The sequence below is a fragment of the Embiotoca jacksoni genome, unplaced genomic scaffold, assembly GCF_022577435.1.
Source record: "Embiotoca jacksoni isolate LCO1_2020_lvr unplaced genomic scaffold, fEmbJac1.0.p SCAF_3, whole genome shotgun sequence".
In the NCBI taxonomy this organism is placed as follows: Eukaryota; Metazoa; Chordata; class Actinopteri; family Embiotocidae; genus Embiotoca; species Embiotoca jacksoni.
This window is the reverse complement of record NW_027185381.1, coordinates 6,011,958-6,036,640: the sequence shown is the minus strand read 5'-3', so window position 1 is coordinate 6,036,640 and position 24,683 is coordinate 6,011,958. Positions and strand designations below refer to the sequence as shown.

At 40.3% G+C, this 24,683-nt stretch overlaps 1 protein-coding gene across 2 annotated transcripts in view; it reads left to right on the top strand.

Moving 5' to 3' along the window:
• Positions 1–24,683, top strand: part of plekha7a (pleckstrin homology domain containing, family A member 7a) — a 147,085-nt gene that overhangs the window by 63,708 nt on the left and 58,694 nt on the right. For both annotated transcript variants that reach the window (XM_069161936.1, XM_069161937.1), the window contains exon 4: positions 18,706–18,789. In XM_069161936.1, coding sequence (XP_069018037.1) covers positions 18,706–18,789 — 84 coding nt within the window. The remainder of the gene's footprint in view (positions 1–18,705; positions 18,790–24,683) is intronic.

Genomic DNA, 24,683 nt, shown 5'->3' with positions numbered 1-24,683 from the left:
GGGCCAAACTAAGAAAATCAACAATACATGTCAAATACAAATCTGGTTTCTGTAATATGAAGCACTTCTCATCACGTTGATGTTTGTGTAGGTGTTAATTTTTCTAATAAGTTTGGTTCTAAGTAGCCACTTGATGCTATAAAAAGGGGTTGTGACGTTGTGATTGACAGCTGGAACGTGTACGGGTGGAACCTTTATTCCCCTGATTATGACTGTGCTGTCTCAGATTTCAAATGACGTCACCAGCAATTTATTGGCAGTCTGTTCAATAGTTGTTCAGACATTTCTTTTCAAGCCACAAATGTCAGCCTGCTGGTGGTGCAACAGTAAAGGTCATGGTGTCTCCAAAGTCGATAGGATTCATCCTCTGGAGACCACAAAATGTCTTTACTGTCAGTCCAGGTCCAAAGTGGTGGCTCGACCTGATGACAGGGTTTTCTTATTATACTGTTATAAGGCTTAGGTGCAGCACCCGAGCAATTCTGGGCACCACCCAAGCCAAATCAATGTTGACAGCATCAAATTAACTAAATGACTATTCCCAGGTCCGATGGTTGTATTGGTTCCCCAGAGGACTCCTCTAATGAGTTTTGTCTGCAGGCTTTTTGTGTTTTTTAAAAAAAATTATCTGCTCTATAGCTTTTCAAATCTTTAAAACATTTTTTTTTTACAAAGGTACGGTAATAATTATAGCCAGAAATCATGTGAATTGCATAATTTTCATTTAAAACTTAAAATTTTCCCGGGGGAGGACCCCAATACCCACACTAAATGTGCACCCAAGTCTTCCGCAAACTCAGGGGATACACTGCGTTGGCAGACACTTCTCTCCCTCCGGCAACATGGGGCAGAAAAGGTTGATTGTTTGCTGCAGCCATCTTTATGTGGGGGACAAAAATGAGATCCCTCATTCAGTCCAGAGGACAACTGAGGACTAAAAAGAGTTTGTGAAATGATATTCAGTAGGAGCAAAACTCAGATCGAAGCAAAAGTAAACAGATGTGTGGAACAAAACACGAGAGATGCATTAAAAAAAACAAAATCACAACCAGTGCAGCCTTGACAGATTAATATTTTGAATATTACACATACTGTATTTTCATGTACTTACAGCCACCCGCAGCCACGTGGTGAGAATTAAACTGGTTTGTTACATTTGTCATTGAAAGTAATAAGCACTGCTTGCTTTAAGCTTGTTCAATGCATTGCGGGCTGAAAGGTTTTTTTTATGATAGATGCTCTTCATTTTGGAGGATGCTGGAGAGCAAATGCAATTTTCCATATTCATCCAAACTGTCATTGAGTTTTATTTCTATGATAAACTTTACTAACTTGTGTACTTAAACTTTTCTAAATTCATCTACAGTACGAGTTTCCACTTTGTTGTGTGTATTTTAAGTGTGACAGAAACGGGTTTTGAATATGCTGTAAATCACTTAAAGAAATACCCATGTCATTTCAGCACATAACAAATGTTTGCACAGCAGCACTGTTAATAGACCCATTTCTCAGCATATAGCACCGGAACTCATTTAATCACCACATGTTCAGGTTAGGGCCGCATTTGCTGGACTTCTCTCTCGGCAGCACTGTGAAGTCTTTTACCATTTGTGGGTAGAAAATGATGCACTGGTGAAGTGTTTGTGTTGGGAGAGAAGTGCTACAACTAAAATGCAGGTGAGAGCTGTTCAGTGAAGCTGAGGGTTCTCTGCCACGCTGAGTTGAGGATTCCTGGTTTCTGACAGTATTATTCAGCTTAAATGATTTATTTCTGCATGAAAGTATCTGCTGGTCTATGTTTATTATCACAGAAGATTATGAAGTAGTTTTAAATAAGGTTGGCTGACAAGAACATCTTTGCTGCTGTAAAGATATCTCATGTGTTGTACAGTATGTATCCCTGTCAATCAAATGCAGAAGTTATCAACTGCTTATTTGCTTAGAATCCCAGGATTTATTTCAAATATTATCTTGTAACTATGTAACAAGGCAGTAAATGCACTTGAACTAATGGCTGCAATGCGACTGCATTTCCTACATGTGCTGCATAATGCAGTCCAAGTCAAATGTAATAAACAATGAGGGTTCATTCACATACTTGTGGCTCGATAACTGATAACCACCATCATATGGCTGTATACCTTCTTTAGATGCTTCCATTATAGCAGTTTTGATGGCAGGGATTTATGCACCATTGTTAAGCTTAGGCACAGTGCCCGAGTGGTTTTTCACAGAGCCTGAGCCCAATAAACACAAAAAACTATTCTGAGTGCAGGCCAGGGAGCGAGCGAGTGAGCATAGACAGACCGTGTGTGTGTGACGGTGAGGCTGGCAACACCGGAGTGGCGTGTGAAAATAGCAGTATAGATGTGTAGTGCTATTTGTCAGAGAATAAAAGCTGTCTGGCTGCCACCTTCGGATTAAAGTAAAGGGGGTGTAGCCTTGAAATTAGCGACCATGCGTGAGCCTAACCTTCAGGTGGACTGCGCTTTAAGGTGGACCAGCTCTTCTAATTTCAATAACAATTTAAGCCACTTCTAAACAGAGAAAGCAGCCCCCCCCCCCCCCCCCCCCCCCCCCCCCCCACACACACACACACACACACACACACACACACACACACACCGCCTGCAGCAGCAGATAGAGGATGAATACTGACTGATGTTTTGGTTCTTCATTCTCTCTAAGCCACCCTCAGTATTTTGATGTCAGAAACATTATTTATTTATTCTTTTTTTAAATATATATATATATATATATATATATATATATATATATATATATATATATATAGATATAGACAATTAATACAAAAAAATTTATGAAAAAGAACCAATTAGACTTGACAGAGAACCAGACTGACAAGAATTTTTATAAAATACAAATCAAATTTTAACCATACTCTTCCCAACAGTTGCTGGATAAAACTGTGGGAGTAAAAGGAAATCAGAGTTCAAATCCATTTATAAGCTTTGTTTTACTAATGTTTTATAATTATCATTTTCATGGCACACTACTATTTTTTTGAAATAATTATTGATGTAATTGTAAATTGTAAACGTAATATAAAAAGTGCACACACACACACACACACACACACACACACACACACACACACACACACACACACACACACACACACACACACACACACACCACTGCCACAGCACCTAACCCCTCCTGACGTCTCGGGAAAACCCTGGACGGTCCTGTAAAAGAAGTGTTGGGCACGTGCTCATGTCCATCTGGGCCTTGGCAGCATGTTGTCCATACCAGTAATGTCAGCGCTGCTCGCGTCTGCCTCAGTTATTACTGGCACCGTGCTGCTCTCAGTCTGCCAGCACTGCTGAGCGACCGCCCGGCCTCTGCCAGTCCCACCTTATTCCCTCTGTGACGCTGGAGATGCTTTTTATTTTACTGGGTCACACTGTAGCCAGAGATGGAGAAGCTGCCTGGCAACATAAAGGCACAGTGATCTAATTAGCAAAATGATCATCAGCTGCTGGGGGCTTGAGATCATACATCAGGTACTAGCAGCTAGCCTTATCCATCATGTCTGAAAAATAAACGGTGGGTGTGATAAAGAGGGCTAGGTGGGTGGGAGATGAGGCTTGGGTTAAAATCAATGATGAGCTAAAAGAGAAACTAGAATATGGAATCTGCAGATGCATCTCCAGGTTGTTCTCTTTGCAGGGTTACATGATTAATCGTCATCACAATCTTGATTCATGCCGCCGCGATCTCATTTCTAAATGACAATGACTCTTTTAAATTGGGACACCAGCTGCATCAAAACAAGCGCTTCTACTTTCTCCCTCAACAAATGATAACATGGCGTTACACCACATGATGCAAAGCAGCAGAAACCGTCAGAAAACACTCCTTGTGTTTGATAAAAGAAGGCAAGAGACTTAACTTGATTGTTTTTATGTTCAGTGTCAGATTCATGAAGTTGTTTCATTTTTAAGCTTAAAAACAAAAGCCTCCCCTTTCTGCCGTCCAAAGATTATTTGCCGGAGTCACTCAGAGTTCTCCGTGCACCTCGCAGGGCTGTGCACAGCTGAGGGGAAAACTACCAGACACTGTTGGTCTACTGTTTAAATACCACGTCATCTATTTTCTTAAACTCATCAATAATGACAAATGATCTTAAATCTACAGAGTCACCAGTGTTTTATCAGACTCAGTAGCAACTCCTTGACACGATTGGTCTGCTATTGGAGAGGTTTCCTTAAAACATGTCATTTATTCTATAATATTGTTAATACTCTTTTTTGTTAATCTTTTTTGTGTTTTTAATCATGAAGTAGGATTTTCAATGGTTATAATAACATGGATAGTTCAAATAAAACATTGTTAAATGCAGACAAATGAACTAAGTGTAAAATTCAAAGTTGATCAGTTTCGGTAAATTAGTGCAATAAACATTCAGAATAAATCAGAAAACAATTGTGTGAGAGAATCGTGACCTTAGTTTAAACTAAGAAAATCCTTGATTTTCATACAGAGTCGTGCAGCCCAACCTTTTTGTATTAGAATATGAATCCTATTTTTTTATAGACTGGAAAACAATCCAACTCTATGCACCAGCCTACATTGGCATTACCCTCCAGCTGAGCTCTAAAAGGCTTGCAAATGTTTTTTTTTTATAGAGACAGTGCTGTGGAACTTAAAAGCTTAACTGTCACCACTAAAAAGTAAATGTGTCCGACACATTCAAGGCTCAAAAGCCTGAAGTGTTGCAATAGGTCTTATTTATCAGCCAGATAGGCTGACGTGTTAAATATGAGATTTGTAATAACCCTCATTACAGTGATTTTCATGCCAGTGGGCACAGTGGTAGCGTTTAGCAGACACTACTACACTGCACACACAGAACCCCTGTGGACTTTGATACACCTTCATTAAAGCAAACAAGGGGGCTATTCTGAATGCTTTCAGCTTGAGTGGGAGTGAGGAGTCAAGGGAAGGGGAGCGAGAGAGAGAGATGGACTGAGAGAAAATCAAATGAAAGAAGCTGTTTGTGTTTGTGATGTGGGTGGGTAGGTGGTAGTAGATGGCTGTGAAACCTGAACAGGAGAGGGTGGCAGCAGCATGAAGCTGAACCAAATGTGTCACTGCCTCATGCTCACCAGGCCAAGGAAGGAATTTACTGGCAGCAGTGGCCTGCTAGGAATTCAGCAGGACGACTGAATGTGTGTGTGTGTGTAGTGGTCAGATTGTATTCCATCTCTCTACCCACTGGCCAGTTATAAGACCGTGCTGGCCTGCCAGCACTCCCTCCTCCTTGTAACAGACAGGAAGCGTGTTCAGTACACGGTGCATTCGCTCTCATGCTTTGAGGGAAACAAAAGTAATGAAGCCAAAGCCGTGACCTCGTGGACACAGGTAAAAAAACCCCCCAAAAAACAAGCTGGCAGTTTGAGCTTTTCCGTTTGCTACTTTTGAATTTGCTGAGGAAGCTTCCTGCATCTTTTCATAGTTTTTTTTTTGCATTGCCAGCGGTAGAGGAAGGTGAAAGTGGGCTCTAATGTTACAGCAGCAGCTCTGAGCTGCTGGCAGGGCTGCTCTCCTCCACTTCCAGCCACCAGCAGGGCAACACAAAGTGTCTCGTAGATGTTGCTCGGACTGTTTTTAGTTAGCGTGCTTAGTAGCTCTGCAAACATACGTTTCCAACTCTCCAGCTCTGGGTTACATGTTGGCGGACAGGCTGGTGGGCTCTTCACTTCACCGTGCTATATTGGGCACAGCATCGTGGTCACATTTCACAGGATGTGAATTGCTTTTAAAAATGCAAAAAAATATATTAACTCCGGGAATGTGACTCACATTGAACTTAAACTGAAATAATTATACTTCTTCACACCTCTTCGTATTAACGTCAGTTTTGATGTATTGTGTGATAGTTTGCATGGACAGTATAGTACAGTATGTGCTTGCAAAAAGCTCAGAGACTGTTCCTGTTGTAAATGAACAGAGCGCTGCAGCGTGACGTGCATTAACAGCAGGAAGCTGTAAGTATTCCAAGTTAAATCGCCTGATCAACACCTGTGTTCCATGCGATTTTTGTTCGTGCATATTTGCAATTTCACCCTGGACCTTAGGCAGTGTAAACATTTGTACAGATTTGTATAGATTCACGGTGCACAACCTTGTGAATACCAAAGAAAACCCAACTGGTTGCACTCCTGACCTGACGTGTCTTCTTTGGTCTTGGACGGTGATTTTCTGCCCTTGTGGAATCACAGATGCCTCTCGAAAGCCCTCTCCTGGCTCGCTGCTTTATTGCTGTAGGTTTTCTGAAGCATCTCATTGCTCTCCGTTGCCATTTTCCAATGTTTGACACGTGATATGCGCTCTGCTGAATTCCACGTCCACGTCCATATACACACAAAAACATGTGAAACTCAGGTGCTGATGTTCATCAAGTGATGTAACTTGGAAAACTTTCTTGCTTCATCAAATGCTTCCCTGCACTCCATACGCATCACTCTGCAACGCTTGGTTTGTATGCAACAAAAACAGTCTCTGAACTTTTTGATCACATCTCATATTATTATCTTCACCAGATGAAAGTCAGTGCCTTTAAGAAGAAATAGGCTTTTTTATTGAAGCAGTTAATTGAATATTTTCATTAAAATAAAATATCAAAATATAATGCTTAATCTATGTCATACAATTTCTTAACTTGTGTGTATAACATTAAAAAGCTCCTAATCTAGCCACACATTTTCCTTTAGCTGAAAGCTGCAAATGTTTGATATTTTAGCTTAAATTACTTGAATTATTCTTTGATGATCAAAGTTCTTTTGCTCTATTTTTGAAAATGTTTCTAGTGTATTGTAGTTGGTGAGAGTAGGAGGCCGAAAGCATTGTCAGGGGGCTCTTTGGACCTTGATCGACTGTTAAATAAGTCAAGCCAGTGGCCCACTTTGCAGCCTGCCGAAAATCAACACTGATAATGCTATAACCTACTTTTGTGCTGCGGCCTGTTCGGGACCCCTCTTGCAGCTGCAGCATTGTGCAACTCAATTAGGTGGTGTTTATTTAAACATTAGGCCGTGCACCAAAGTGCCATTTACTTCTTGGCAGTGCTGTGTATGTGTTTGAGTGAACATTCAAATGAGAGAAAGAGGGTGAGTGGTGCCAGTCGGTAGGCCCTTCAATAGAATTAACATCACATTCTTTCCTGAGATCAAATTTTGCAGGCTCTCCATAAGAACATCGGAGAGCAGCCTGTCTGAAGCCAGAGAAATTGTGAGCTTTGAGGAGAGTTTGGTCACTTAGTCACGAAGAGAAGACTAATTGGGCTTTACAGCTTGTTGTAATTTTTCCAATTATAGTTCGCCTTTTCGACTTAGAGTGGAAAAGGTCACACAGCCGCGTTCTCGTTAAGGAAAAGAAACTGAACTTCTACCCTGAGTGGATTTTAATGAAGTGTTTTTTTCAAAGATTTTAACAGTTTTTTTGCTCAACCAGTGGAGATTTTTAATGTGATTATTAATACTTTAATTGCACTCGACTGCGCTGACACATACAAACATTCATTCTCAGTGCTTTTCCTCCTTCTGAAACACACTCTCACCCACGTATGTTGTATAAATGCAAGCGTCATTTCTTTCTCTCTTCATACCTCATGCACACACTCGTGTACATTGTTAAACGCGCACGGTGCTCTGAATGGGAATGACCTTGCTGTGTTTCCCCACACTGCACCGGCAGCGCTCCTCCCCGCAACGTACTTCAAACACATTTCATATGGAAAATCCCTTTAAATAGATATGACCTTTGACTGAGAGAACACCCGCTCGCCACATCATTTTCAAAACACTCCGTCTGCTACACATCTGTTAAAACACAGGCGCAGTGGCAGACAATACAAAGACAAATGCCTGATATTTATCAGAGATAAGAGCTGCGGTCAAAGCTGGTAGCTCTGCTGTTCGAAGCATCAGTCACAGTCAAATGGATGCGTGGCTTATTGGTGATCAGTCCATCATTAGTGGAAAGAAATGTGAAAGTGCCATGTGTGCATTTAAAGTTTAGGGACTGGTACCCCAGTCATATGACACAGCAGGTGCAGTGTGTTTGTGTGTAGTGTGTCAGCCAGGGCGATCATGTGTGGTATGTGTGATCATGCGTGTTTGCATGAGAGGTGGGTTTTGTTGTGCGAGGGCTGTCACTGATCGCCTAGTGTTTACGTAACCCCAGAGGTTTACTGCCCGTCCTTCATAAATGTCATGTGAACATCAACGGGAGCAAAAAAGTCAACCACAGAGCCACCACAGCAGCTGACAGCATCTCAACGCTTGAGATTGTCTTGCAAGAGGAAGGTTCAGTTTAATTCCCTAATGTAAAGCCGGCATTTTACTGAGAAAGTCTGCTTCAGCTGTTTTGTTCTTTTCTGGACTGGTTTTAAGATCTGTGCTTTTTCTCAGATGACAAGGTAATGAGACATTTTGTCTGAGCAGCTGGTTTGGTCAGAAATAACATGGCATGGAGCGGCTAGTTGTACATCTACTTTTAGATATTTCAGTCTCATGTCAACAAAAACCCCACATTAATGTCTCAGAGCGAATGCTGTCATGAAAGGGAGAGATGTGATTGGGGCTTATATCACACAGCCCAGTGATGAGCCACTGTGTGTCTGGATTCTGTGTTTTTTTTAATTTTTTTTATAGTGCAGGCTTTTTGTGTCAAAGTATTTTCTGACTTTAAGTGTCCATCTCATAGCTCACACACTGGGAACACACTGTAATGACTTGGAAGGTTTTGATTGAGACATGTGTTCCCTGCTGAGATCAGTGATGGGGTGGGGTAAAAAAAAAATCTAAGTTGTATATACAGTCTGTCTGAGCTCAGCTGGTTGGTCTGCTGGTTGCATCTGAGAAACTGCCGAAGCAGATGGAGACGAATCTGTTCTTACAAATTTGGCTTAAAATTTGAGAGTTTAAATTGACACCAATGGTGAGACGGCGGGCTCATCAGGTTTGATGAATGTGTTGGATTTATACAGTGCATGTTGTCATCTGCCTGCTGCAGGCAAGCTGAGGAAATGATTAAGCTAACATGCATCAAGTGTGACATCTTTTTAAGAATAAGATATCTTTTTAACCTCTCTCCTGCTACTTCCGTACTTGGGCAGTAATAGCAAAAAAGAACTGCCCATTTCAGGTCTACATGTTGTTTTCAACATGGCTCCAATGTTCCATGCATGTTTTGCAGTAAAAACTAAATTTGAAAACAAAATTTCAAAGTCACCGTGTGTTTTATTAATGTTGGATCACCATTAAAAATTCATTACCCAGAGCATTTTTTTTTTCTTGAGTATGAACTGACTGACTTTTTTGGCTCTGACTGAAATGTGTCTGAAGCACTGGATAACAAAACTGTCTGGAACCAAAAGCAGGCCTTGAACATCTGGTCAGATTTCTTAAATGATTTGTTTTAGTTAAGGCTGTGATGACATTTCAATTTAGACGTTGGCAACCATGGTTGATTTTATTTTTAAAATCCTTGCATAGGCGCTTGTGTTTAAACACGATTAAATATTACAATTGTGAACACAACTTTAGATGACAATTCCGGTCCAAAAGGCAACTTCCAGTGAGACTTGCAAAATTAAAGCCTACATTGCAATTACTGTGAGGAATTTCTTTGAGTGATGTAGGAAACAACTTGTATCCAGTAGTTAAACTTCTGAAATAAAACAAATAATTTGCATGAGTAAATTCTGTTTTATTTTAAGAATATCCAAACAGCTTCAAAACATATCAAAAACAAATTATTTTATACAATCTGTAAACAAGTCTTAAAGGAATCTTTTAGATTTAAGTTCTGGTTGAGTTTTACTATGTGTGGTGTTGGTAATAACTGTATGTGGTTTAATACAAGATCCACTTCCACTGATCAGCTACTTTGTCAAAATCACTTCAAAAGAGAAACTGGTTTATCTGTTTTGCACTGCAGTCAAGCAAATTGTTCTAATGATGAGGGCAGTTCATTTTAATCACTAACAGTAAAGACTTGCCAATTATATATAAAGGCAGTTCCTGAATGACAATATATTGATTGGCAAATAAAGGAAAAGAATATGCTATCATATATTATAAACTATCAAAAAATGACTTTTATTTAATAGAATTTCGACATAAGTTTTCTTCATTTGTAAAATGAAAATTAGGCTTTTTAGAAAAATGTTTATATATGTCAAGGTCAAATATCAAAAAAGCTATTACCCTCATGTTGGCACAAAACCATAGACTGTATATAAAAGTGGAAGTCTGAAAAATGAGGCCAATGTGGAACTCTCGAACGAGCTATCTTCAATCAACTCTCCTCCTATCTTCACCATAATAACCTTCTTGACCACCAGTCTGGTTTCAAGGCAGGCCACTCAAAGGAGACGGTCCTCCTTGCTGTCTCTGAGCAGCTTCACACTGCTAGAGCAGCCCCTCTCTCCTCTGTCCTGATCCTTCTTGACCTTTCTGCTGCATTTGACACAGTGAACCACCAGATCCTTCTGTCCTCCCTTCAGGACCTCGGTGTCTCAGGCTCTGCTCTCCCCCTGTTCTCATCCTACCTCAACGACCGCACTTACCGGGTAACTTGGAGAGGATCTGTGTCTGAACCTTGTCCTCTCACTACTGGGGTCCCTCAAGGCTCCGTCCTGGGTCCCCTCCTCTTCTCTCTGTACACCAACTCTCTCGGCTCTGTCGTTCACTCGCATGGCTTTTCCTACCACAACTATGCTGATGACACCCAACTAATCCTCTCTTTTCCCTGATCTGAAACACAGGTAGCAGCATGAATCTGCCTGTCTGACTGACATCTCTCAGTGGATGTCCTCACACCACCTGAAAATTAACCTCGACAAGACTGAACTGCTCTTCCTTCCAGCGAAAGACTCTCCCACCCTCGACCTGACTACTACCTTGGACAACTCTGTGTTATCCCGACCCTGACTGCTAGGAACCTCAGAGACACTCGACAGTCAACTCTCTCTCACTGCCAACATCACTGTAACAACACGTTCCTGTAGATACATGCTGCACAACATCAGGAGAATACGTCCTCTTCTCACTCAGAAGGCGGCGCAGGTTCTGGTCCAGGTTCTGGTCCAGGCTCTGGTCATCTCACGCCTAGACTACTGTAACTCCCTCCTGGCAGGTCTACCTGTTAGTGCCATCCGACCTCTGCAGCTCATCCAGAATGCCGCAGCTCGACTGATCTTTAACCTCCTAAATTCACTCCCACTACTCCGCTCCTCCTCCTCCTCCTCCTCCTCCGCTCCCTTCACTGGTTACCAGTAGCTGCCCGCATCCGTTTTAAAACATTGGTACTTGCGTACCGTGATGTGAACAGATCGGATCCAGTCTACATCCAGGACATGGTCCAACCTTACATCCCAGCCCGCTCCCTCCTCTCTGCATCTACCAATCAGCTTGTTGCTCCCTCGCTGCGAGCTAAACACTCTACAAAATCAAGACTGTTTGCTGTCCTGGCTCCTAAATGGTGGAATGAGCTCCCCAATGACATCAGGACAGCGGAAACTCTGTACATCTTCCGCCGCAAACTAAAAACACACCTCTTCCAACTTTACCTTGAACAGGTAGCACTTTAGTAGCGCTTAAAATGGCACTTACTTTTAGCAATTTGTAGTTTGGCTTTCTTGAAGAAATTGTATTTTCTTGATTCTTGTTCTGGGTTTTGTACCCTCATGGTTGAACTGCACTTATTGTAAGTTGCTTTGGATAAAAGCGTCAGCGAAATGAAATGTAATGTCATGTAATGTAAAGTGCTTTAAACTTCAGTACTACCAATGGTCGCTAGGGGGTTGACTCCAAAAAGGTTCTGACTCCATTAACTCCCAATTAACTTCTCATTAACTACAAAGTCAATACATTTATTTCAACAAGTCATAATGGTTTCATTTGCCAAAGTCACTCATTTTAAATCGTTTTCTGACAGTCCATCTGAAAATAATCCCATCATTAATTAGATCTCAGGTCTCATTTTTGGGCGTGTTGGATTGATAGACGTGTGGCGCAGTCAGGTTTCACACTATAGGTGGGCGGGCCGATTGTCCTTGGGTTTCCAATCAGATGGAGTCAAATCCACCATTTGCTCCTCCCCAGCTCATCCAAATATGGTTATTTCTGGCAAGTTGAAATGCCCAATTTGAGGCTTCAGGAAGGCAGTTCACAAACCAATGGGTGACATCACGGTTGCTGCTGCTTGCTCAAAATGCAAGTGCTGTGTCAACACTGAAAAATACACCTATCCCTACAAATGTGTCACACTTCATGATGTTTGCATGCTGTTCCTTCCATAATGAGACCATTCTATATTCTGGAGTCGTCATACCTCCCGTCACCCTGCAGGTAAACAGGCCACCTTATATGGAAAGCTGTGTGCCTAGTGTCAGCATCACGTAGGCTATTTTAATCAGTGGGTGTTGGGCTTTTTTGAGAGATAGTTCTTTTAATGATAGATAACAGGCATGTTATGCAAGTCTCTCATAGCTGGAGAGATACTATAGCAGGGGAAGGAAGCAGTGCCTCAGTTGTCCTTGAAGATGAAAGTTAATGGAAAGACAGAAATGTCTGGATGAGTGGAATACTCCAGCTTCACTGTGTGCTTTTAGCTGATGCTGTTTCAGGGGCACTTACCTCCTAGCAACAATACAGTAAAATCATGAGATTTAAAACACAAGCCAACACAATGAAAGCAGAGGCTTTGAATTCAAAGCCCTTAAGGACCCATATTCTTATCTGACCAACATGAACTACATTTCCAATGTCTTTACAAGTTTTTGTTCAAGGGCAATGAGTACAGGCTTCATTCATCTCAACCTTTCATCAAAGCTCCCACTGTGTGAAACGTGGTAATGTACCATATTAGCATGAGAACACTTTTCAACAGACAATACTAGAAAATGTGGCATAAAAAGAAGTACCTCAAGTTCATCCTTTTTGAGTTCCTGTTTATATCGGAGCTACTGTATGCTTTATGCAGTGTATGCAATAAAGGCGACATGAATTCATGAAACTTAGTGAAATAGTAGAAAATGTTCAGTGCATGGCACGTTTTTATGGGAAACTGCAGTTAAAGTTTTTTTTTAGCCACTTATAGGGAAAATCTACAGCCTGCTAATTTTCTATATTGAGACCTTGAAAGATAAAGCTAACAAACTACCGCCCTGTTTAGATATTTAGCCCACTTAAGCATTTATTTGGCTACATCTGTCTGCTGCCGCCTGAAATGAGGGTGATGAGAGTTGATGAGTTTGATGAAAAATCAAACCAGCACATCTGCAGGATGTAAAAAAAAAAAGACGAGGAGCTGAAAAACACTAAACTGCTACACAGATCTGAAGATGACGATAGAATATGTTGATCATTTTTGTTGGGTTTGAGTGACCCCTCTTACATTAAATGGGCTCATTTGATCCATTCAGAGAATTCTTGATTAGAGTATCTTAATTATTTTTGAGAGTTGGTGACTAAAACCAGACAAACAGCATAATGCTGTTTATCTGGTTTTAGTCACCAACTCTCAATGAGATTATCTTCGTATAAAAAGGGCATCTGATCTATTGATGTTACTTTTGGTTTTGGTTCCATGTTGAATTGGTCCTTTTTGGATAGTTAAAGACTTGCAGCAAACAACCAACATAAAATGGTGAAGCCTTTTCTGTTTGAATCTGAGCTGGTAAAACAAAATGTGACTCCCGGTTTGATTTCCGGCGGGACGGACCGTTATTGCATGTCATCCCCATGCTCTTTCCTGTCTTTCTACAGTACGCTGCAATATCTGTATCTTTGAAAGAAAAAAACTCTTCTAGTCTGTCTTTCAGACACTGATATATTAATGTTAATTACTTCTACGGGATACATATTGTGACAAGTGAATAAGAAAAAAAACCTAAATGGCAAAAGGAGCCAGAAATATAAGGTACATTGTGAGCAGCTCTTTTATTTCCAGTGTTGAAGGGCATTGTTGAAAGGGTGCTCCATAAAGCTTTTAGCACTACTTCCAGCATTTTTCTTTTGCAGCCTAAGTCATCATTGCCTACGTACTTGTGAAATTACACTATCGAATGTTTTATATCTCGTACTATTTTGAACCTCGCCGCAGAATGTAATCATAGCCGCTGATAAACAGCCTCTCAGGACACTTACATGCCGTTCCCATTCATATTCGGTGAGCAATCTGACACAGAAGTATCAGTTTCCCAGGAGAAGTGCTTCACATATCAGCTCAGAAATAAACAAGCCTTTGTGCGAGATCAATATCTGAATTTACTGCTGAGCTCACTGAGAGGACTTGAGGTGTCGTCAGCACTCATAAATGACACTTTTACCCTTTAATGATCTGGCAAGGACCAAGACACTTAACAGGTTTAACACTGCATTTCATTTCATAAAATCCCCATGAATTCTGCATCTATCTATTAGTTCTTACACATTTGTGTGAATGAGAGATGCTCTGACAGCTGTCATCATTGCAAAATGACTTTGTGTTTCTTAAACCATGTATGATGTGATGATTTATTATCTGTATATTGTTTGATATTGTCAGAAAGGCGTTTGCGTGTGACAGCTTCCACACTGTAAATTATTACAGTCCACTGAAACAATGTAAACTAAGTGCACAACTGAAATACACTGCATTTACATAATGTTGTAAACCATTAATGTTATTATGTTAATGCTGTATTTATCCTGTTAGCATTATATCAACTAAGTCCCCATTCATGTAATGTTTTTTTTTCCTGCCATCGTTATTCAGTATTTTATAATGTAATGCATTTGAATTATCCACCAAAGACCACTTCCTTGCATATTCTTCTTTTCAAAAGGGATAATCACTGCCTAATCATGAAGACGGACGGGTGTTATTTTCTTACAGTATTAATGGTGGGGTTTTAATTTCTTGGTTTACCTTGAACAGGCTGCAAATTTATGCAAATCTGTAACCACAATGCAACACACACGACATCACCCGCGTCGATCGGGAAAACGGCGTCCGACACACTGCGGCTGCCGTTTGGTATCTGCTGTGGAATTTATTGCAGCGCTGCCAAAAGAGCGTCTCAGTCATAACTCAGGACTCAGAGGCCTGTTAGGACAATCTGTTTCTCTTCTCATGCCAAATTTGATCGATTTTAATTACATCCTGCTCAGACAGTTATTAATTCTTAGAGTCCCTCTGACTAGGTTGGGCTCTGTGTTATGGTGAAAGAATTAGCTTTATCCCCCTGAGAGATGCTGCTATCCAGAGCACTGGGTGTTTTTGTCCTTTAAGACACACTCCTCTGGCACCCTAACTAACAACATCTCCAGTAGTGTGTGGCTTTCCTCCTCTGTGGATTAGGAGCAAAGGCCCTTCATGGTCTTCAACATCCTATTTTGCATTAGACTCAGTAGAGACTTTTTATGCCTAGCTGTCAAACATGCATGGGTAAATGTGAGCATGGTCTCCTGTAGGCCACTGCTTCGTTGGAGCATTACGTTGCATTACGTTCCTGATTGTGCGAACTTACCGTATTAGCTCCACTCGAGGCAGCTGACGGTGTCGCTTCAGCTTGTCAAGTGAGCAGTTTTAGAATGAAAGGCATGACAGTTATTTTTTTCTGCTTATTAGAAGAAACACCAACTCATCTAAACGGCTAAACTTCGGTCTGTGAGAAGTTGACAAAACGGGGGAGATCACCTGTCTGAAGTTCACAGCATAAATTTGTATAAGCCTCCTGGGTATTCCATCAAAGCACCCATTGGCGGCTTGACTTTCTTGTTTTGTTTTTTTGCTGTTTCGTCACTCATGTTTTAAGATGCTACAAATTATATTTGACTATGAAATAGTCTTAAAATCCATCAGTTAAAATGGAAGGACAGAGAGTCTTGCTCCGGAGATGTTCCCCTGTCTTGTTGCTCTGGTGTAAACTGGCAGGTGTCAAAATGTTGCAGACTGGCGAATTGCGTGTAGTTGCACGTTTCAGATCATCCCATGGTGAGTCAAAGGTCTGAACTGGTCTGAAGCAGCTTAGAAAGCTGAGAGTTATGCAGCTCGCAGTAGGACAAAAGGCCAAACTGCTCCAGACTACAGGAGAAAGAAGTGAATACAGTTGGCTGGGCAATGAATTGATTTAATTTGATTAAGTCAGGTTTTGCTGGTAATGTCTAAATTGAAAAAACAAGATATGTTACTCAAACAACACCAGCTCTAGCAGTGAGAAATAGTTCTCTGGAGTGACAAACTTTACTCTTTCCCTTGGAGATACATGTACGTCACAACAAAACAAGGGCAATTGTACACCAAATTAAAAAAAACAAAACACCATGACTTGATTTTCAAGTGTTTTGAGTTTCAGATCATCCTTTGGCTTCCTGATACTGTACTGTACTCTACCTCTTTTGTTGTGTTTCTTTTATTTGTAACAGTAGTAGGGGAAGAAACTCACCTAGCACTGTAACATATGTCAGTATGAGCTGCAGAGACGGTCTACAGGCAGGGCATTCAAATGGGAGCAGCTTCATATGACAAGTTGTGTTTAGGTCTCACGCTGTGAGCTAATAATGGCATTGTAAGTCGCTGATATTGAGCCTGCTGCTGCAATGTTCACCGGGTCTCCGGGGAAACCTTATACTCCTGTAGGATTTGATCTTCTGCTATATCAAGCAGGAGTCTGTGCAGCATGAGTAATGCAAGCTGCTAGTGAATGGAAAACAGTGTTACTACGTATCGATTGTATTTAGAGCTTGGAAAGGGTTCAGAGCCTTTACACACATACGCTTTGTTTGCTGTGTGTGTGTATGTGTGTGTGTGTGTGTGTGTGTGTGTGTGTGTGTGTGTGTGTGTGTGTCGTGCTTCTGCTGGGGACTACTAAGCAGCTCTACTGGAGCATTTTAGGTGCAATAACATTCCCCTGGGTTTGTTGTATTGTGTCACTATTGATTCCATGGCAAACTGCATGCTGCATTGAAGCTATTCTTCCATGTTGTCCATGCATATATAATTATTGGCAGTGTGACTGCATTGGTTGTTACGGGTTATTTTTCACCATTTAAGCAAGTATTTGTCACTAAAATGGTTGTTAATGACTGATAATACTATAGAATGTTAGACAATATCATAAAATTACAATTAGAATGTCTTCAGATTATCTTTTTCATCTGATCAATAGGCCAAAGCCCAAAGATGTGCCCTTCACATGCTGTTTGGCCTGATAAATGATGATTAAAGAAAAATTGTCTAAATTGCCAATCATGTGCTTAAGCAACCAACCAAAGGGGTCAACAACTTGGTTCAGCTGTATCCCAGTCCCTCCAGGAAACAATTCATGCAATAATTTGTGTAAATTCTGCCGATCTCTACAGTATTTTAAGTAAGCCTTCTCAAACGAAAGTTGCTTTATCAACAAAACTAACTCCTCATTTACACTTCTGCAAGGCTTCAACCTCCCATCTCATCATCAAAACAAACCACAAGACAGTAGACTGGAAAAACTGGCAAAACTGAAAGTGATGGGGGTTCATGGGGAATGTGGCCTTATCATGGGAATTACACCCTTACAGTTGTATTCTGTTTTTATGCACACAATATGTGTTGAATTTATCTTATTTTAAAATCCTTTAAAGCACTTATTTTACAGAAATGTAGCCTGCGTTCTAAATTACAGCCACAAACTCCGTTTTTTTCTGTTTAAATCCAGAAAAAAAAGTCAAATATGATGTGATGTACAGTGTGCTTATTATAATAGGTAGTGATTACTCTCTTCATCCGGTAGTAGTTAAAAAAACAAAACAAAACAAAACAAAACCAAAAAAAAAAATCAATTCTTTCCCCGACTTGCAATTTTTACCAATTCCTACAATTTTACTGAAAAAAAAATTACACGACACTTTACAAATGGCATCCCATGTTTTGAGAAAAGCTGCTGCTAAATTAGGGAATGTATTGATTTGTGAGGCTGGAATCAGTCTCACAAATCAAAATGATTATTCAATCATCAGAGCAGATGCAAATTCATTTTCTGTCAGTTAACTAACCGCTTAATCAACTAGCTGCTCTAACTCTAATGGAAATATATCAGGCCTGTCTTCAGTCTAAATGAGAGGCATCATGTTATCAGACAAGGAGAGGGAATCCTGTTATCCTTTAGAAATGTATTTATTTTGGTTTAATTACTCCCCCATCCCTCCAACGCATGCACGCACACACCACGACCTTCCATGCCACCCTGCATGTGTTGTTTACCCAGTCGAATGCTTTTACACTCTGGTTGAGGCTTAGAATGACTGACTGACTGAGTCTATAACTGATGGAGGCCCAGGCCTGCTGTCCAGCATTTGTGCTGAGCCCAACACTTTGGTCTACACAGGCTGTGCTGGATGGGTTGGGTGGGATGAGTGAGTGAGTGAGTGAGTGGGTGGGTGAGTGGGTGGGTGGGTGGGTCAGGGTCCTGCAGTCACCCCTCACATTCTACACAGGGCTGGGAAAATCAGGGACGAAGGCCCGTCAGGGTGGAGAGGTTGGACAGAGCTGTTAAGCGCGCTGCTCTTGTGGGGAATGATCGGCTCGTGTCTGTTGTACTTGTGAACACCGTAGGGGTGTAAATCCAGGGTGATGCCTTCACGCTGCTTACAGTGCAGCTGAGGTTGCTAATTTTGTCTCGTCTTTCTCCTCCCTCTGTCACTTCAGCCATAACCAGAGGACCACGGCATTTCACCATCCTGTGACCGGACAGATTTCTCCGGAGAACATGGACTATATCCTGCAAGAACAGTGAGTGATTGAGCTTGTTAGTTCTCTGCAGCCTCCACCTTCGCTGTTGAAATAAAAACATGATTTGATGTTAGATACTTCAGGCGTTCCTTTCTCCAGCCGTTTTGAGATAGATACTGTGTATCGACACAGAAATGGAATAAAATGTTTTGGTATTTTCATCCATGAGGTGAATGCCATGCTCCTGTGAAATATTTATTTTACCACTTTCTTTAAAATACTGGTATCATACTAAAAATATGAAAAATCTGCTAATGATTTAAAGGAAATCCTTTTCTGCTCTTGTGTTTGCAAAGTTTAATGGTTTGTTATAGTGTGTTTTTTATAGCTGGCTGACCTTCTACTTGACATTGACTTTTAAAACATCTTAGACAGGGCCTAAAGTTATCATTTCCATATTTTTTCTTGAGTTTCGCAGGATGTACATTTTTATTGTGTGGGAAGATGGCAAGTTCTAAGAAAAGTTCTGGATTGTTTTGAGTTGAAATGTGTTCCTTTTATTTCACGAAGGCTGCTTTTTAAATAAAGAAATGAAAAGAGAAAATGTTAGCGGATTTGTCAAGGACATGCAATGCAGTTGAAGCTTTCTCACTGTCTGGTGGTGCTGTAGCAAGAATAATCTTTTCCTTCCAAGACCAGTACCGTTGGAAAATGCTGCTAATAGTTGCATCTGTTCATCTATTTTCTATTTCTAAAGTTAGACGAGGAGAGCGATACCACTCATAGATCTCCTTTAAATATAAAGCAGCAGCTGGTTAGCTTAGCATAAAAAAAAGAAAGAGCCTTGTTAACTGTTTTAACCAGTTTCCAGTCTTTATGCTGAGCTAAGCTCATCAACTGCTGGCTGTAGCTTCATATTTAGCCTCCAGGTTTTTTTTCCCCAAAAACCCCACTAGCAAATTTTAGTTGCCAATCAAGAATCCCTACTGTTATCTCACACCAAGAAGCTTCTGGGTTCGAACTTGCTAGTTGACTTTGGCCTTTCTGTGTGAAATTGGCATGGTAACAATGTGCCTATGGGTTTCCTCCTGGATGCTGTAAGTTGTTCCGACAGTCCAAAGACACATGCGTTACGTTAAATGGTGATTCTAAATTGACCTGAAGTCAGGGTTCCAACAAGTCATGAAACTTCTGGAATATCATGCAATTAAAAAATTGCTATTGAAAATATGGGAAAGGGAGCCCGTCTCAGCCAAGCCAACAATACCGAGCATGCTGCAGCCCAAAGGAGGAGAATCTTTAGGCCGGGGCCCTCGTAAATTCATTCCATTTAGTAAGACATATCTTTCTCAGTTTATTGTTTCAGCAGTTAAAATAAATTACCTTCATCCTTAAAATGGTTGTGAACAAGTAAATAAAGCTCGCAAATTGCAGGAAATAAAATAATGTGAATGGATTTTGTCTAAGGAGCACAAAAGCGCACTGCTTTTCATTCATTCATTAAAATGTAACTTTGTAGTCAGTGAAAGTCAGGAAATTTGACATGTGACTTAGTGGGAATCCTGTTAGGTGTGAAGGGAGTGTAATTGTCTGTCTTTCTGTGCTGGCCGAGGTTAGAGTCAGGCAGTTAGATTTGGAAGTACCGTGACCTTGTTCAGGATAAACCAGGTATAGAAAATGTATGGATTTGAAAGTGGAATTGATCTTCTCTATGTCTAGATAGGAGTCCAATAAACATATTTAATGATGTTGAAATATTTTAATATTAAACTGGACAATGTTTCTGTATCAACTTTACTAGATGCTACAGTTTAGTTTTGTATCCCTATAATGAGTGTCAAATAGAGTTTGTATTTTTATTCACAATGTGTTTTACATAAATTTGGTCATGACTTTGCTGTTATGAATAATGCAAGTGTTTTCATTAGAATATCATCTTTGAATACCCAGATATCACGCTCTCACCAAACATCCGTTAACTGCTCTCGGGGCACTAATGTGTACCTTCATTGTCTACCAATGATGCTTTATCACTTTTGAATACTTGGTGAGTGCAGGTCTCCCTGGAATAAACACGTCCGAGTGCTTATTTACAGCTCTTTAGGAGATGGTTGTATAGCAGGTCTTTGTTTAAACAAAGATGGCCTGCCAGTAACTAAACCCGACACCACACTTTCACCACAGTGGAGGAAATCTCTGAGGTATACAGGACACTCTTTTCTTTCATAATATAGTTAAATAACAGTGGCACCTGGTGATACAAAAAAAATGTGGTTGTGTGTCTTTGTCAGCTCTTTGAGAAAAAAAAACAACCCTCCATATCTTGCTCCTGCCACTTTCCTGAGTCAGTTTGGTTTGGGTGGAATATACCTCAAAATGTAGAGATATGTTTTCCAGTGTTTCCGTGTTGTCTTTTATTTGTTTGTCTGTTATAGATCTCTGTCTATAACTAACTTCTTATGCCGCAGTCTTTCATCTATTTCTTTCAGCTTTTCATCCACAGACATACCCCTTGGGAGATGAAGTTAAATGTTGATGTTTGCTTTGAGAGTACATTTGATTAAAAAAACTAAGAAAGAAAAATAAATCAATACTGAAATCATTCCTTGCAAAAGTCTTATGGTACAATTGAACTTTTGATCATTATTATACTAGGAAAGGAAGGGTCAGAATCAGAGGGCACTGACATTATTCCTTCTGTGGGTGTTTTTTTTAGACAGAGCATGCAGCTTTTTCTGTGTTGGTTAACTCACCTGTATCATCAGGTCTGAACCCAAATTATTTCCAAACACAAAACTCTTTCTCTCCCAGATCGGCTACCCACCTGTTTGCCAGGCAGATTGGCTGAATCACTATGATACCATTACAGTGTCTCTGTGTCAATTTAAAAGAAAAAGGAGGGCATGTATTGACGTTTTCCTCCTACAGTAATATATCTTAGTACATTGATACCAACATTGCCTTTTTTTTTTTTTAAAAGATCAACATTTTTCAACTCATCCTTTTTTTTTTTTGTAAAAGTCAGTCTCCTTTTGAATTAAGCCCACAAATGTTGAAAAAGGTGTTTCACAAAGATCAATATCCGGAACACAATTTTGTAATCTGAACATAAATAATATTTATTTTTCAACTCAACACTGTGATCTCCATTTAATACCATCAGCCATCAGCTCTGCCATGAAGCAGGCCCTCTCCAGGTTACAATGAGCTTTTTTATGACCTCCTAACCGTTAAAATATATTACAAAAAATATGTGCCTATAACAAGTTTTCAAACCTCTGTATATGATTTCATGCCCCGAAAGAAGGGAATTTAATTGAATTCAGCGCAGAGTTATACACACTGATTAATGTAGTCAGATTAGAGCTAACATGGGTGGAACACCTCTGTAATGAAGAGAAATTCAAAGAGGAATGAGCCTGTATGCTCATACTGTTCTCTATATTGAATACCATTTGCCACATTGTCAAGCTTTGCTTTCTGATAGTTAAGTAATATCTGTAATAGTTTTAATTAGTGTCTCTGGGTGTGTGATGTAGATCCTGTTTGGCTGACTCATTGTACTGTAATATTATGTGATTTGCCCTGCGGCACTATGGACATTGATGCCCTGGAACTGAATGAACACATTGTATTTTGCTCGACCAGGCGTTGGTGGGCAAACACAGATCTCCACACAACTTCATGGTTTTTGCTTGAAGGTTGGTGAACCTAAACAGGAAAACATGTCTTATCAGTCTGAGGAAAAATGTTTGTGTAAGTTTGCAAGATGCACTGACCCCTTCTTATTTAATACATTACATTACCATTACAAATTAGCATGATGTTATGGTTATCATTGTTCATGTTAGGAATTTTTTTTTGTACTACTATTGCTGTTTAACAGTTTTTTTTTTGTTTTTTTTTTTTGAATTTTTTTATCATGGACATAAAATGTTCACTTAAATGGACTGGGCATTATACATTCCTTACTACCTCTTTCTTACATATAAAATCTCATGGAGATGCATTAATGACCGTTTGATGGGATTTTGTTATTTCTTTTCTAAGCTCTGGCTCTTGCATGTTTATTTTATTGTGGCAGTGGAAGGTGTAACACCGTGGTGACAGGGACTGGACCCAAAGTAACTGCTTAACATATGGAGTAACATTTCTTTATTCAGTGTTGCACAGAGCAAGAGCAGCAATAGCACACAGGCAGGAGGCAAAGACAGATTAAAAAAAGACAGCCTGTGGTCCAAAACCAAGTTGACAGGAAATCAAGCAGAGGAACCAAAGGGGGCTAGAGGAAAGGCAGGGAGTCAAAAACATATATCAAAATGGGAAAAACAGCTGGGAAACAGTGATCTCCTGAGTTTTCCCATTTTTGATCTTGATCCCCTGGGAAAATAATGCCCGTCACAAAGCACGATGGAGAACAACGAACTGGCACAGACTGGCAGAAATAGACAGACTATATACACAAGGGAACGGGGAGACAATTAGACACAGTTGGAAACAATCAGAGCGGAGGTAGGTAATCACACATGAGAGCAGGAAGTGAAGACACCTAAAAAAAAGAGAGTGAGAAACCAAAATATAACAGGAAAGAAAGTAAACTAACAGTAAACAAAGTCAGGGGAAAGACATGCAGTAAATATCCAACTAGTGACTCACCAGTGATGGCACTTTCACCCATGTGGTGGTATTTGCCACAAACACTTGGCTGTCAGGTCACACACCGTTTGGTGAACGTTTAGGAATGAAAATCTGTCATGTTTTTAAGTGGTGGGTCCTCTCGTATATAGCATGGCAGCAGCTTTATTTTTATTAGACGTATAAAGGTACACGCAAAGCAATGTACCACGAGCTGTTATAGTTAATATTTTGGAATAAATCTGAGTCACATTCAGTCACTAAATCGTTAAGGAACAATTAATCAAGCTTTTGTAGTTGCTAATCTAGTGAACACATTAAAATGTAATGAAGTTTCACTGCGCAGGCACAATTTCTAGCAACCTCTTTTCATCTTTTCATTTTTCCCTCTCTGTCACCGTCTCATTGGTTTCCATTTCCTGTTCTTTCTATTTCTATCTGTCCACCCCAATCACTTTTTCTGCCATTTTACATTCCCTACCGTCCCAGTTCTTGGATTTTCTGTCATATAACCCCTATCGCAGAACTCTGCTTATCATTATCACTCTTTTTCTCCCAGTTCTGCTTTATTTGTCTTTTATTTAATCTGTTGTATTTTTCTCCTGAACCCTATTTTCACTTCCTGTAACTCTCTCTTACTTATGTATCTTTTTGTTTTTCTTAGTTGTATTACTTTTAATTCCTAAATTAAAGTCAATTAACTCAGATCAAATCAATTTTATCTGATGTTCTTTTCGTTTTGATGTATACTGTACTTGAGTGACAATATATGTGAAATTAAGCATAAAACTGATTTAATTTTTTTTTTGAAAAATGCAAGTAAATGGCAAGACCTGTGTATGACAGATATTTCAATGTGATCTTTCCTATTTTTCTCATGTGGGCAGGAAGTGTACCTTTGTCAGCCTCACTTGTCTGGCATTGACCACAGATCCACTCCTGTTTGTGTCATTAGGTTTTTTGTTTGCCGCCCTGTGTCTGCAGCAGTCAGTCGCTGTTCTTCCTCATCACTCCACCAGCCAGCGGGGACTCTTTTCTGGGTCTCATTTGTGTTTTTCTTCTTTTGTGCTCTCTCTCTGCATCACTCCCTCCTATCTCGTGCTCAGTCGCCGTCCAGGTTGCATTTTCCCCCGCCATGTTCTGATGAATCTGTCTTATTAACAGCTGCGTAGGTGTGAAGCAGGCCTGTCCACACCACTATGATAATGTGGCAGTGATACACACAAAGACACCATGTCTGTGTGTGTATATATATATATGTGGCTGTCAGAGGGAGGCATTGGAAGGTACATGTCCACTTAGAAACAGAATAGCTACAT